General features: G+C 36.7%; 1 protein-coding gene across 1 annotated transcript; it reads left to right on the forward strand.

Moving 5' to 3' along the window:
• Window positions 1–7,772: 7,772 nt before the first annotated feature.
• LOC119559682 (cold shock protein 1-like) lies at window positions 7,773–8,428 on the forward strand. Its single transcript, XM_037872738.1, has 2 exons — window positions 7,773–8,172; window positions 8,228–8,428. Exons 1-2 carry the CDS (start codon window positions 7,903–7,905, stop codon window positions 8,234–8,236), a joined length of 279 nt encoding a protein of 92 aa, XP_037728666.1. The 5' UTR covers window positions 7,773–7,902; the 3' UTR covers window positions 8,237–8,428.
• Window positions 8,429–14,460: the final 6,032 nt, after the last annotated feature.

Consider the following 14,460-nt stretch of genomic DNA (forward strand, 5'->3'; position numbering starts at 1 on the left):
ACCCAAAATTATTTATAAGCCAGGAGCAACAAATGTTGTTGCGGACGCTTTATCACGGATCCAAATAAATAACTTAACGGAAAGTAATGAATCGGTCTCAGATTAAAATACTCAGCATTCTGCAGAAAGTAGATTTGAGAATGTTAAACAAGAAACCGAAAGCCCTTAAACCAGTTTAAGCAACAATTGCTAATAGCAACGGGGAGGTATACGAGGTGTGTTCAAAAAGTAAGGTGACTTTTCAAATTTCGCGGGCAACATATTTTCGATTATCGATTTTTTTGTTTTGTTATGTTGGTACACCCTTCCCTAACATCTGTACCAAGTTTCAATTGAATTCCCTTTTTTGTTTAGTTGTGAGAGGCGTAAAGGTAACAAGTTGTTTTGAGTGTTCAGCGATTTTTTGCTATCGAAAAATATGGATCAAAGGATTTGCATCAAATTTTGTGTAAAAAATAAAATGAAGTGCTCCGAAACACTTGAAATGTTGACAGTGGCATACGGTGAAACTGTTCTGAGTAAAAAAAATGTTTACAAGTGGTACAAACTCTTCCAAGATGGCCGGGAAGATGCCAATGACGAGCCTCGCTCTGGACGCCCAAGCACGTCAACAACTGATGAAAACGTTCAAGCAGTGAAGAAAATTGTTTTGGAAAATCGTCGAATCACTATCAGAGAAGTTGCTGAAGATGTCGGTATATCGCTTGGCTCGTGCCATGAAATTTTTTTGTTTGTTCCAAAATTGCTGTATTTTGACCAAAAGAACCGTCGCATGAGCATCGCTCAAGAGCTGTTGGATGATTTACTCAAAAGAGTCATAACTGGTGACGAATCATGGGTATATGGTTATGATATCGATACCAAAGCCCAATCGTCACAATAGAAGAGCCCAGGTGAGCCAAGACCGATAAAAGCACGCCAAGTTCGATCAAATGTCAAAGTTTTGATCACTGTATTCTTCGATTACCATGGCGTGGTGCATCAGGAGTTCTTACCATATGGTCGTACGGTCAATAAACAGTATTATCTGGAAGTTATGCGCCGTTTGCGAGAAGCAATACGAAAGAAACGTCCAGAATTGTGGAAAAACAATTCATGGCTTTTGCATCACGATAATGCCCCTGCTCACTCATCTTTGCTTGTGAGAGATTTTTTGGCCAAAAACAACACCACAATAATGCCTCAGCCACCATATTCACCGGATTTGGCCCCATGTGACTTTTTCTTGTTCCCAAAACTAAAGAGACCTATGAAAGGACGGAGATTTCCAACGATTGAAGAGATAAAGACTGCATCGCTGGAAGAGCTCAAGGCTATACCGAAAAGTGCTTATGGGAAGTGCTTTGAGGATTGGAAAAACCGTTGGCATAAGTGTATTGTATCTGAGGGGAATTACTTTGAAGGGGACAACATTAATATTGATAAATAAATTAATAGTTTTTCTTGAAAATACAAAGTCACCTTACTTTTTGAACACACCTCGTACAATACATGAGTATACATACATGGGGACAACATTAATATTGATAAATAAATTAATAGTTTTCTTGAAAATACAAAGTCACCTTACTTTTTGAACACACCTCGTACAATACATGAGTCGTAATGTATTCGGAAATACTAGACATATAATAGAGTATGACACTCCAGAAAATTTAGTATCAATCTTAAGGGAATATATTCCACCCAATATAACAATAGGAGTTCCCTGTACTCTAAAAGATTTTTACAGAATTCAAAAACCACTTAAGGACAATTTTATAAGTACATTTTTATACACTAAGACATTTGTCCAGGATGTCGAGAACGCTGAAGACAGATCTCTTATTATCATAGAAACTCCTTGTAGAGCTCATAAAGGGCTTGATGAAAATTATAAACAAATAACTAGACTTTATTATTGGCCCAATTTATACAAAAAGTTTAAGAAGTTTATAAAGAATTGCACAATCTGCAACCAAAACAAATACAACAGACACCCAGTACAGATTCCTATCGGTGAAGCACCCATTCCTGAAAGAGAAGGTGAAAACTTGCATCTTGACATATATTACGCCCAAAATCTTATATTCATTACCTGTATAGATTCGTATTCGAAATACTTAGTCGTAAAAGAAATCCCTAATAAACTAAATATAGAAAATAAAGTTTCAGAAATTTGACAACAATTTCCATTAGCCAAATCTTTGATGATAGATAACGAACAAAGTTTTTCTTCATCCCAATTTAAATCTTTTGCACAAAGAAATGGGATATCTCTATTCCTCGCAGATCCTCGACATATCACGTCCAACGGACAAATAGAAGGGCACATTCTACCTTAACAGAAATTGCTCGCCGCATTAAAGATGAGCTTAATTTAATTGATTATTCCGAAATTATAATTAGAGCAGTATAAAAAAATACAATTTAACAATTCATTCAATAACCAACCATCGACCTTTTGACATATTATTTAATAAAATCAAACACGATGATATTCCTAAATTATTGCAACAAGCTCAAGAGAAAATGTTGCATTTTCACAATAAAGATAGACAAAATAAGAATTATCACGTAGGAGAGGTAATTTACGAAAAGAAACAAGGGGAAATAAACAAGCTTAATTCTAGATACAAACAAGGAAGAACGCTATAGTCGAGTACCTCGACTATCAGATACCCGTTACTCAACTAAAGGGACCAAAGCGAAATGGAGATATGCAAGCAGCAAAGCGAGATTGAAATTCGCCACCTATCGGCGGTAGACAGACTTAAGCGTTATGGGCGTTAGAGTGGGCGTGGCAAATTTATGTTTGGGTCAATCGATAGGTATTGACGAGACCAATACAGTTCAGTTAAAATATAAAATAAACATCTAGCATGAAAATTGTGGCCGCCACTGGCTTGGGTGGTTTGTGGGCGTTAGAGTGGGCGTGGCATATTTGCGTAACAAACTTGCGCTGCGCACAAGGCTACGGAATCTAAATCTGAGATCCCAATTTTCTATCCTTGATAGTTTTCGAGATATCCACGTTCATACTTACGATTTTTTGAAGTTTGTGCGCGGTTTGTGGGCGTGGCAAACTTTTTTTTTATCAATCGATAGGTATTGATGAGAAGAATACATTTCAGTTAAAATTTTTATTCTAGAATCAAAACTGTAGGAGCCACAGTTTTGAGCGGTTTGTGGGCGTTAGAGTGGGCGTGGCACTCTACTAAAACAACCTTGCGCTGCGTAAGAAGCTCAGGAATCTGCACGCCAAATCTAAATAGCCTAGCTCTTATAGTTTCCGAGATCTCAGCGTTCATCGGGACAGACGGACAGACGGACATGGCTAGATCGACTCGGCTAGTGATCCTGATCAAGAATATATACTCTACGAGTAAAGGGTATACAAATTGATGAAATACGCCTTTCAGGAAACCTTTGTTTTCCGGTAAGATTCATCTCCCTGATTAAGAAAAGGGCACTTACAATTTTTTCTATGTTACCAATTTTTTTTTAAGTGTGAAAAACGCTTTTCGCACTTTTTTATTTTCTAACTCGAGTTGTGATAAACCGAATTCGGTCATGCTGGGCAAGCTAAAAAGTATGCGCTTGCAGTTACGAGGAAATCATTTTCATGTATTTTTAGCAAGGAAATAGCGAGGAATCTGACGTTATGCATTACAACTTGCGTCAAATTCTAACGTTCCCCAACACTGAAAGTTTAACGGCCGCTGCACCCAAATACTGAACTTTGGTATATTCCTTTAAAAAGCTGTAAAAAATCGATTTACCAACGGATTGTCTTGATCGATGGCGCATATTCTCCGTTAAGGTTCAGCCTTCAAGAAAACAACATAAAACTAATTTCGGTTTTTAGGCGTGTATTTTTAATGCTAGCGTTTTTGCATTTTTTCCAACTTTTTTAACTTTGACGAATGTAGCTTCTAAACTAATGAATAGAACTCAATGATGTGTATAAGAAAGTTAAAGGGCATCTATTACCTGTAAAATGAGTCTTTGATGACCGAATTCGGTTTATCACAACTCGAGTTAGATAATAAAATAGTGCAAAAAACGTTTTTTACACTTTAAAAAAAACTTAGTAAGAGAGGTCTATTTAATATTATAGGATCAGTTTACAAATATTTATTCGGATCATTAGATCAAGATATTAAAGATGAGATGAAACAAAAAACAAGGGAGAACGCTATAGTCGAGTACCTCGACTATCAGATACCCGTTACTCAGCTAAAGGGACCAAAGGGAAATGGAGATATGCAAGCAGCAAAGCGAGATTACAATGCGCCACCTACCGGCGGCTTACAGATTTAAGCGTGATGGGCGTTAGAGTGGGCGTGGCAACATTTTTTTTGGATCAATCGATAGGTATTGACGAGACCAATATATTTCAGTTAAAATTTTTTATCTAGCATAAAAATTGTGGGTGCCACAGGCTTGGGCGGTTTGTGGGCGTTAGAGTGGGCGTGGCATATTCGCATAACAAACTTGCGCTGCGTACAAGGCTACGGAATCTAAATAAGAAATCCCAGTACTCTATCTTTGATAGTTTCCGAGATATCCGCGTTCATACTAACGATTTTTTGAAGTTTGTGGGCGGTTTGTGGGCGTAAAAGTGAGCGTGGCAAATTTTTTTTGAGTCAATCGATAGGTATTGATGAGAACAATACATTTCAGTTAAAATTTTTATTCTAGCATCAAAACTTTAGGAGCCACAGTTTTGGGCGGTTTGTGGGCGTTAGAGTGGGCGTGGCACTCTACTGAAACAAACTTGCGCTGCGTAAGAAGCTCAGAAATCTGCACACCAAGTCTCAATAGCCTAGCTCTCATAGTTTCCGAGATCTCAGCGTTCATCCGGACAGACAGACAGACGGACAGACGGACAGACGGACATGGCTAGATCGACTCGGCTAGTGATCCTGATCAAGAATATATTTACTTTATTGGGTCGGAAACGCTTCCTTCTGCCTGTTACATACTTTCCGACGAATCTAGTATACCCTTTTACTCTACGAGTAACGGGTATAATAAATAATTTGGTAGATACTAGTGTTCAGAACACTGATTTAAATATGATTATCGATGTTATAAATAACGGAATTGAAGTAATTAATAAAATAAAGGGAGACGGAGATAGGGATCAACAAGCCAGCGTTTTAATATTAAGTTTAAAGCACTTAACAGAATATGTAGAAGATATCGAATTAGCGATGCAGCTGACAACTTTAGGTTTATTCAAACCCAAATTTTTAAAACGTGATTATTTGAAAAACATGAGCCCTGAGAAGTTGTTGAAAATCAAAACTTACTCTTGGCTTAAAACAGACACAAATAAAATTTTGATTATTTCCCATATTCCTTCAGAGATAGATAAATCTCGTGTATTTGCAATTTTCCTAATCCCGATTAAAATATCAATATTTGAAAAGAAAATATATTTGACATATATTGCCTATATGAAGATAAAGTATTTAACAAAGAAACAGGAAAAATTGAATTTGATGAATATATAAATGGAATAATTAGACAAGAAAATACTTAATGCAAGTATACTAAATATATAAAAATTTCCAAATTAATTTGGTTGAACCACATATTTTATTGACATGGAATATCCCTAATTAAAATTGCACTAATAAAGGAATTTCTGTAGTTGGAAGTAACCCCGTTTAAATCCTTAATTGTTCTGTACAATTAGATGAATTCACTCTTTCACTCATGTAACAAAGTTAGAACCACTATCTTATATTCAAACGAAAGAGATAATAGAATCACACAAAAATGTTATAATGCATTCCAAATAATTACTTTAACATCCTTTAAAATCATTATTATAAGCATTTTATTGTACTTATTGTATAAATTTAAGAGCATACCAAGAAAACTTATTGTAAAACATGTAAAATCAATGGAAGAAACACCAAAAAGTAAAGAAATTGTAAACGATCTACCAAATAAGGTTAACACAGAAGAAAATATAATTTTATACCCAACACTATCTATCTGAGGACAGGCCAAATTCCAATGATGGGGGAGTGACATATCCATAGCTCCACACAACTCTATGCACATGTCCACACACCCACACACACATACACCACCCCAGAATCTACCCTTCAGACAACCTTAGCACTCCAATCAGCCTGTATCTAATTGCAAGTGCACCCAAAGTCTAGACTTAACAACTAGAACGAATAAAGTTACACTGTCAACTCGTTCCGATCCCATAAAATATATATATTCTTGATCAGCACGACTAGACGATTGATCTAGCCATGTCCGTCTGTCCATCTGTCCGACTGTCCGTCTGTCCGTCCGTTTCTACGAAAACTAGTATCTCAGTTTTAAAGCTATCGGGCTGAAACTTTCCCAAAAGTCTTATATCTTTTGCAGGTAGTATATAAGTCGGATAAATAAGTCGGATAAAACAGATAGGGATAGTGCTTTTATGAGTATAGCGCTTAAAAATTGGCTGGACACAGAAAACGTAAATATTCAGATAACAACAAGTAAAAATGGAGTATCAGATGTAGAAAGATTACACAAAACAATTAACGAAACAAGAAAGGAAGTGTAGCAAGCACACACACACACATACATATTCCTAAGCATCTGTCATACATACATACTACGTTAAGTTAGGTCACACTATTATTAAACACACATTAACATCTCTGTTACTCTTAAAAAACACTATGCTTGTCCCACTCCCTCATACTGTATACCCCCAACGCTTGTGAAATAGGCTAAGCCTGTACAAATCTGTGCAATAAAGATCCCTTTTGCTGCGACCGCCGAATAAGAAACACCCAGAAAGTGCCGTCTACAATTTCAGAAGTGGGATTACCGCGAAAAATTTTTTTCTCGCGTCCTTACTGCCTACGAGCATAATAAAGCAAAAGTTATTAAGTCAGTTATTTAAAATAGTTTGTAGTCATGGACCCCATCGCTGCGGACGACTACACAGCATCAGAACTTCGATGTTGGCTGGAAAAACTTGGGTTGCCGAAAAGCGGCACCAAGGCAACACTAGCAGCGCGGTTGAATGGTGTGCACCCCGCAGCCCGAGGAGATTGTCCAGTACTGGACCCCAAGGACATGACCGACATTGAAGCTGGACCCGAGGAAAGGTCAAATACTGCTGAAAATCAAGGAACCGATCAGGACGATGTCGGGGCTACATCGCTGGAAGCCCAAAACAACGAAGAAGCTGACAACAACATGTGCGTTCCAGAAATTTCCATGCAATTGGAATCTCTGAAGCGTCACTTAGAAGTCGTCCAATTGGAAAATGAGTTTCTCAAATTGGAAGTTTCCCGGCGTCAGCCATTGAATAGAGTGACCGCACCTTCGACGAGCAACTTGCCAGAAATCCAGAACAATGTTTCCACACCAAATCAAACCAATGTCACCCTATCGAATTTGGGGAATATTGTTGAAGAGGCTGCCAGACCTAATACAACCATTTTTAACAACAACTCTTTGGTGACCACGGTGAAGGAAATGCTTCCACCTTTTGACGGTGCTGTTAACAGCAAAGTGCCAGTTAACACTTGGATCGCACAGCTCAACGCGATCATAAAAATGTACAAGCTGAGCGAAGACATAACTCGCATGCTGGTTATGTCAAAGTTGAAAGACCGAGCTCAAATTTGGTTGTACTCTTCTGAGAACTTTCTGTCCTTGCCAGCCCAGGACCTCTTAACTCAACTCGCAGAGGCTTTTCAATCAAAAGAGAGCAAGATAATGTCCAGACGCAAGTTCCAGGAGCGAAAGTGGCAACCAGCTGAAGACTTTGCTACGTACTTTAACGACAAGACCCTGTTGGCTGCACACATCAGAATAGACGACGAGGAATTAATCGACAGTATCATCGAAGGAATACCGGATACTCTTCTACGACAACAGGCACACATGCACTGTTTTAATTCGTCTGCCCAGCTGTTGCAGGCATTCTCCAAAGTAACATTGCGGAAACCATCTCTCGCATTTGGACGCCACAAAGACGTTTCTGGAAATCAGCCCGGACCCGCTGTAAGATGCTTCAACTGTAACTCCATGGGTCACTTCGCAGCCGACTGCCGCAAGCCTAAGCGCGCGTACGGCGCTTGCTACGGTTGCGGAAGTTTGGAGCACCTGATATCCCATTGCAACGAGAAGAAGAACGCAACCAAAAATGAATATGTGAGACCGTTTAAAATTTACTTTAATTCACAGTCTAATCAGTGCCTATTCACAGAATGCCTAATCGATTCTGGGAGTCCAATTAGTTTTACGAAGTTATCCTGCGTTGAAAACATTCTAAGAAGTAATATCGTTAACGTTAATGAAAACAACTTGTCGCATTACTTTGGCTTGAACCACAGCCCTTTAGACATATATGGAAAGATATCATGTTTTGTTATTATGAATAAAGTGAAGTTTAATTTTGAATTATTAATTGTGGCAAACGAATCGATGGCATATAGCACTGTTTTAGGAAGAGATTTTATGAACATTTGTAACTTTAAGATTGTTAGGGAAAATGATTGTTCAAATGATAGTTGTACTGATGATTGTTCAAATGATAGTTGTACTGATGATTGTTCAAATGATAGTTGTACTGATGATCGTTCAAATGATAGTTGTACTGATGATCGTTCAAATGATGGTTGTACTGATGATTGTTCAAATGATAGTTGTACTGATGATTGTTCAAATGATAGTTGTACTGATGATCGTTCAAATGATGGTTGTGCTGATGATCGTTTAAATGACAGTGGGGTTGATGATCGTTTAAAGGATATTTTTTCAAAAGATAGTTGTATTGCATATGATCGCTCAGATAATGGTAATAGTGAGAAGGATAGTAGTTTTAAATTTTATTGCTCAAATGTTGGTCAGACTGGAAACGATTGTGCTACTGATAGCTGTGAGAAAGATGATTGTCTAAATGATAGTATAAAGGTTTATTGTGGTTACAAAGAAACGCAAAGTGATTCGTGTAAAACGATAGAGTCAAGTCAAAATTTAAGTGTCCAACCCAGCGATCATTTCGAGTCAGAAATTATGTCAATTGAATACCCTGATCCAGCCGAAAGCAACCTGTTAAATATTAGCGACAAGTGTGAGTTTACGTTAAGAAAAAAACTGATAGATATTTTTGATAAGTTTTATACGAAACCGAAACGGCCAGAGATCCCCTTAGTAAAATGGGAAATGAAACTGAATTTTGATAAAACTAAACCGTTTAATTACCCTCCAAGGCGTTTATCATACGCAGAGAAAAGTCAAGTTCAAAATTTATTAGACGATTACATAAAAAACGGTATTATTAGTGTAGTATGCACTTATATCGAATATCTACTGTACCAAGAGTACTTGAAACAAACACACATGAGTCGATCGGCGCGCATGAAGAAAGTGCAAGTGTCAGCATTCTGTTGCACACGCCGGCCGCTCAGCCGAACTCAAGTACATACACATGCCCTCGCGCTCCAGTCAAAGAGAGCATAATTAAATACACTTTATATACATAAGATATACATAGCCGTCTCTCTGCCGCCCAACTGTAAGCAGCGCAGCTACGAGAATTAGGCTTACTTAGATCCTAAGACAAATTGTAAAAGCAGAGACAACTTGACGTTGGAAGCGGCATTAACGCTGCTCCTGGATACAAAAACTAACTAAATAAAGAATCTTAAAAAACTACCAAAAGATGTGTTCTCACTAAGTGGGTACGGAATAATATAACTACCAACACAAGGAGTTTCTCACAACATGGCGACCGTGACTTTGGTCCTAAAGGATCTGGACCTGGATCTGGACATGGATCGGGACTTCGAAAAATAAAACAGCAACCAAGGCGACAGCAGCAATCAACAACAACAAAGACAACAGCAACAACAAAGGCAACAACAGCAAAAACGGCAGCAACAACAAGAACAAGAGAAGAAACGCAGTGAGTAGAGTGTGATGTGTGCCAAAAGAAGTGGCGTGGTCAAAAGATTGAAAGCCAGAAAGGCTCATCTACTGAAGCTGCTCAACAGCGGCAAAGCAATACAGTGGAACGACTCGGTAAAAATACATGCCGAAGTCGAATACCTAAAAAATTTGCTATCAGAACGAAAAAATCAGACCACAGCTACAGCCACATCCACCTACCCTGTAATCCAAAATATTTCAAAAAATAAAAACACATTGCCTCCTCCAGGAAAAGTTGCCATCCCAAAACTAAAGAAGACGTGCCCAGATGACTGCGAGGGACCACTGTGCTCCCCGTTCTGCGAGTACACCTGTGTAGCCAGCACCGGTGCCCCACCATGAAGTACACCTGTGCAGCCAGCACCGGTACCAAGGAAGTGTGAACCGACAGCGCTACCAAGAGCGCATAATTTTTTTTATCTTTGCACTGCGTTGCAAAAATTTTTTTAATTGCACTGCGATGCATATTTTTTCATTTATTTTATAAAAACAATTGTAAAAATTGAGCGACATAAAAGTTGCCCGATTAGAGTATGGCCTGAAAACCATACACAAAATAGGCAGGAAATTATATGTAAAATATGATAATAATTGGTCAAAAACAAAAGTAAAATCAAAATTAATAATATTAAACTAGTTGTTTATGAATAACATTAACAACATTTACGAATTGATTCAAAAATCAAAAGAATTTGACAGACCAAGATATATATTAAGAATACCAACCTCAAAGATGGGTTTAATAGATACAAAAACAGTGGATTCCACTGCAAATGTTATTAATAAGGTAGAATCAAACCCCATAGACTTAGAATTGATTCATACATTGCTTATAATAATTGTTGTAATAATGTGCGCTAACTGTTTCTATAAACTTTATAAATTGCACAATAAATGTCTAAAAAAAAAATATATGAGCCAGGCAAATGATCTGGACAAAATTTAAACATTTTGGCACAAACAACATTATTATAAAAATATTGCTGTATTTAAATTTAAAAAAAAAAAAAGTTAAAGAAAATGGAATAAAAAACAAATAAATAAATAAAAACAAATTAATTAAAAATGGCTACGCTAAAAGCAATTGCAAACACATTTGATAGGGACATCTATTTTAGAGAAAGAATTCTGCAATTAGTTGCACCAACTTCAGTAAGCATTTACGAGTTAGAAAACTTATACATTGAAACATTTAACTTAGATGCCTCTCCACTAATTCATTGCACAAGCACCCAAAAGGCAATTGTCCTATCAACCATCCCAGGGGTACAGGTTAGATCAGTAGTAGACGAACACCCAATACTAGGTAAAACAATAGTAATGATGGTCTCCAAGAAATAATTCATCTCCACAATATAATGGAATGGAATGAATTATATAAGCAGCTAAATAATATAAAAGTTGACTTTGACAAATCATATAAGTCACTTACTCAAAACAGGCCAATTCAAAAGAATACCATTAAAAAACATGTGGAAATTCTAGTAAAATGCTTTAATGAAGCACGAATACTAATATATGGCCAGAAGGAAAAATTAAATCAAGATCATTGGTCCCAAGTATCAAAATTTTTGATCAGACTACGATATAATTTAATATCAATTAAACAAAAGTTTAAGTTGGACATATCGGTACCAACTATACTTAACACCTCCCTAGCAGTTGAAACTGGTGATGAATCGGAATCAACAAAACAAACTGACAGTGACCAAATAGAATCAGAAGACCCTACAGAAACAAATCCTAAAATAGAAGAGCAAGATTTAAATAATCTTACTATTCCAGCTGTTTTAATGTCAGATCTGGATGATTCTACAGATTCTGATGATAATTCCTTAATAGAAAATAAAATAAGAAACAATATCACAATGGCACAATCTAATATTGATTTCATTAACACAGCATCCAAACTTATACCAGTTTTCGATGGTAAATCTGAAAACTTAACAAGTTTTATGGATGCATTAGAAATAATAGAATCAATAAAAGGCGAACACGAACAATTAGCAGTTTCAATTATAAAAACAAAGCTAAAAGGTGTCGCCAGAAATCTAATCGGAGATGAAACAACAATAGCTGAAGTCATTTCCAGATTAAAAAACAACGTCAAAGGCGAATCTGTAGAAGTGTTGTCAGCAAAACTAATGAGCCTACAACAACGCAATAAAACTGCCAACCAGTACACACAAGAGGTTGATCAGATGACGAAATCCTTAGAAGGTGCATTTATAACAGATGGCTTATCCCTAGAGTTAGCCAGACGTTATTCAACTCGGCATGCAGTGAAAGCAATGACTAAAAATTGCCAAATAGATAAGGTAAAAACTATAATGCAAGCCGGTACCTTCAATACAATGAATGACGCCATATCCAAATTTGTAAGCAGTTGCACAGAAGCAACCGGACAGCCAAACACTGTCCTATATTACAAAAATTACCCGCAGCGCGGTGGAAATCGCGGACGAGGTAATAATCGAGGTAATTATAACAATACCAGATATTATCAGAATAACGGATATAATCAAAACAATGGTTATAACAGAAATAACCAAAATAACAATTATAACAGAAATAACAACCGTGGTGGAAACACCAGCGGCGGAAACAGCCGTGGGGGAAACAACAACCACAATAACAATGTTAGAGTGGCGCAAACAAATTCGGGAAACTACCAAACACCTTTAGATACACGACAGTAAACAACATCAAAATTCACACTTTAAATCTCAGTCAAAATACATTTGTCACTTTCACGAACGTAGCAACAGGAAAAGAATTAGTTCTCTTACTAGACACAGGTGCGGAAATATCCTTATTGAAGGAAAATTCTGATAATTTTCAAAACATTCAAGACAATCACATCATAAACATACAGGGTATAAGTCAGGAAGTTACAAAATCTAAAGGCTTAACTTCTATTGAAATTCAAACTTCTAAGTACATAATTCAACATGATTTCCATATCGTAAATATGCAATTCGCTATTCCATGTGATGGAATACTAGGAATCGATTTTATAAAAAGATACAACTGTCAATTAGACTTCAAGCCGTCTGAAGACTGGCTTATAATAAGACCAAATAACCTAAAATATCCAATTTATGTTCCAATAGCATACAGTTCTGGCAACAACTCCCTAATTCTGCCAGCAAGATCCCAAGTCGTCCGAAAAATCGAAATAAATTCAGAAGAAGACAGTGTATTAATTCCGAATCAAGAAATTCAGCATGGTATCTATATCGCAAATACCATAGCAACAGTCCAAAATGCATATATAAGATTACTAAATACTACAAACACAGATCAAGTAGTCTATATCAAAAACATTCATCATGAACCACTTTCAAACTACGACATAGTAAAAACGAACTTAGAAGACAGACAAAAAATTGTATTATCCCAACTTGCAAAAAACTTCCCGCCTCAATTCAATAAACAACTTACAGCATTATGCACCCAGTATAGTGATGTGTTCGGACTAGAAACCGAATCGATCACTACCAATAATTTTTATAAACAAAAGCTGAGATTAATTGATGATGAACCCGTATATATAAAAAATTATAGAAATCCTCATAGTCAACAAGACGAAATTCAAAAACAAGTCCAAAAACTCATCAATGATGAAATAGTGGAACCCTCTGTATCACCTTATAATAGCCCACTTCTGTTAGTACCAAAAAAGTCACTTCCAAATACGGAAAATAAAAAATGGCGATTAGTAATTGACTATCGTCAAATTAATAAAAAACTCTTGTCTGATAAATTTCCACTGCCTAGAATCGATGATATTTTAGATCAACTAGGTAGAGCAAAATACTTCTCATGCCTTGACTTAATGTCAGGTTTCCATCAAATTGAACTGGAAAAAAGTTCACGGGATATAACATCTTTTTCAACAAACAATGGTTCGTACCGCTTCACGCGATTACCATTCGGTTTAAAAATAGCGCCAAACTCTTTTCAAAGAATGATGACTATAGCTTTCTCTGGATTAGAACCTTCGCAAGCATTTCTTTATATGGATGACTTAATAGTCATAGGTTGTTCCGAAAAACATATGCTCACGAACTTAACTGATGTTTTCGAGAAATGTAGGAAACACAACCTGAAGTTACATCCTGAAAAATGTTCATTTTTCATGCATGAAGTCACTTTCTTAGGACATAAATGCACAGATAAAGGAATCTTGCCCGACGACAAAAAATACGACGTCATTCAAAATTATCCAGTCCCACATGATGCGGACGGCGCTAGAAGATTCGTTGCATTTTGCAATTATAACCGACGTTTTATAAAGAATTTTGCTGAATACTCCCGTCACATAACAAGATTATGTAAGAAAGATGTAAAATTCGAATGGACAACACAATGTCAAAACGCCTTCGAACATCTTAAATCAGCATTAATAAATCCTACTCTGTTGCAATATCCAGATTTTAGCAAAGAATTTTGCATAATCACAGATGCTAGCAAATACGCTTGTGGAGCAGTCCTAACTCAAAACAA

This window comes from Drosophila subpulchrella, unplaced genomic scaffold (genome assembly GCF_014743375.2).
Source record: "Drosophila subpulchrella strain 33 F10 #4 breed RU33 unplaced genomic scaffold, RU_Dsub_v1.1 Primary Assembly Seq31, whole genome shotgun sequence".
In the NCBI taxonomy this organism is placed as follows: Eukaryota; Metazoa; Arthropoda; class Insecta; order Diptera; family Drosophilidae; genus Drosophila; species Drosophila subpulchrella.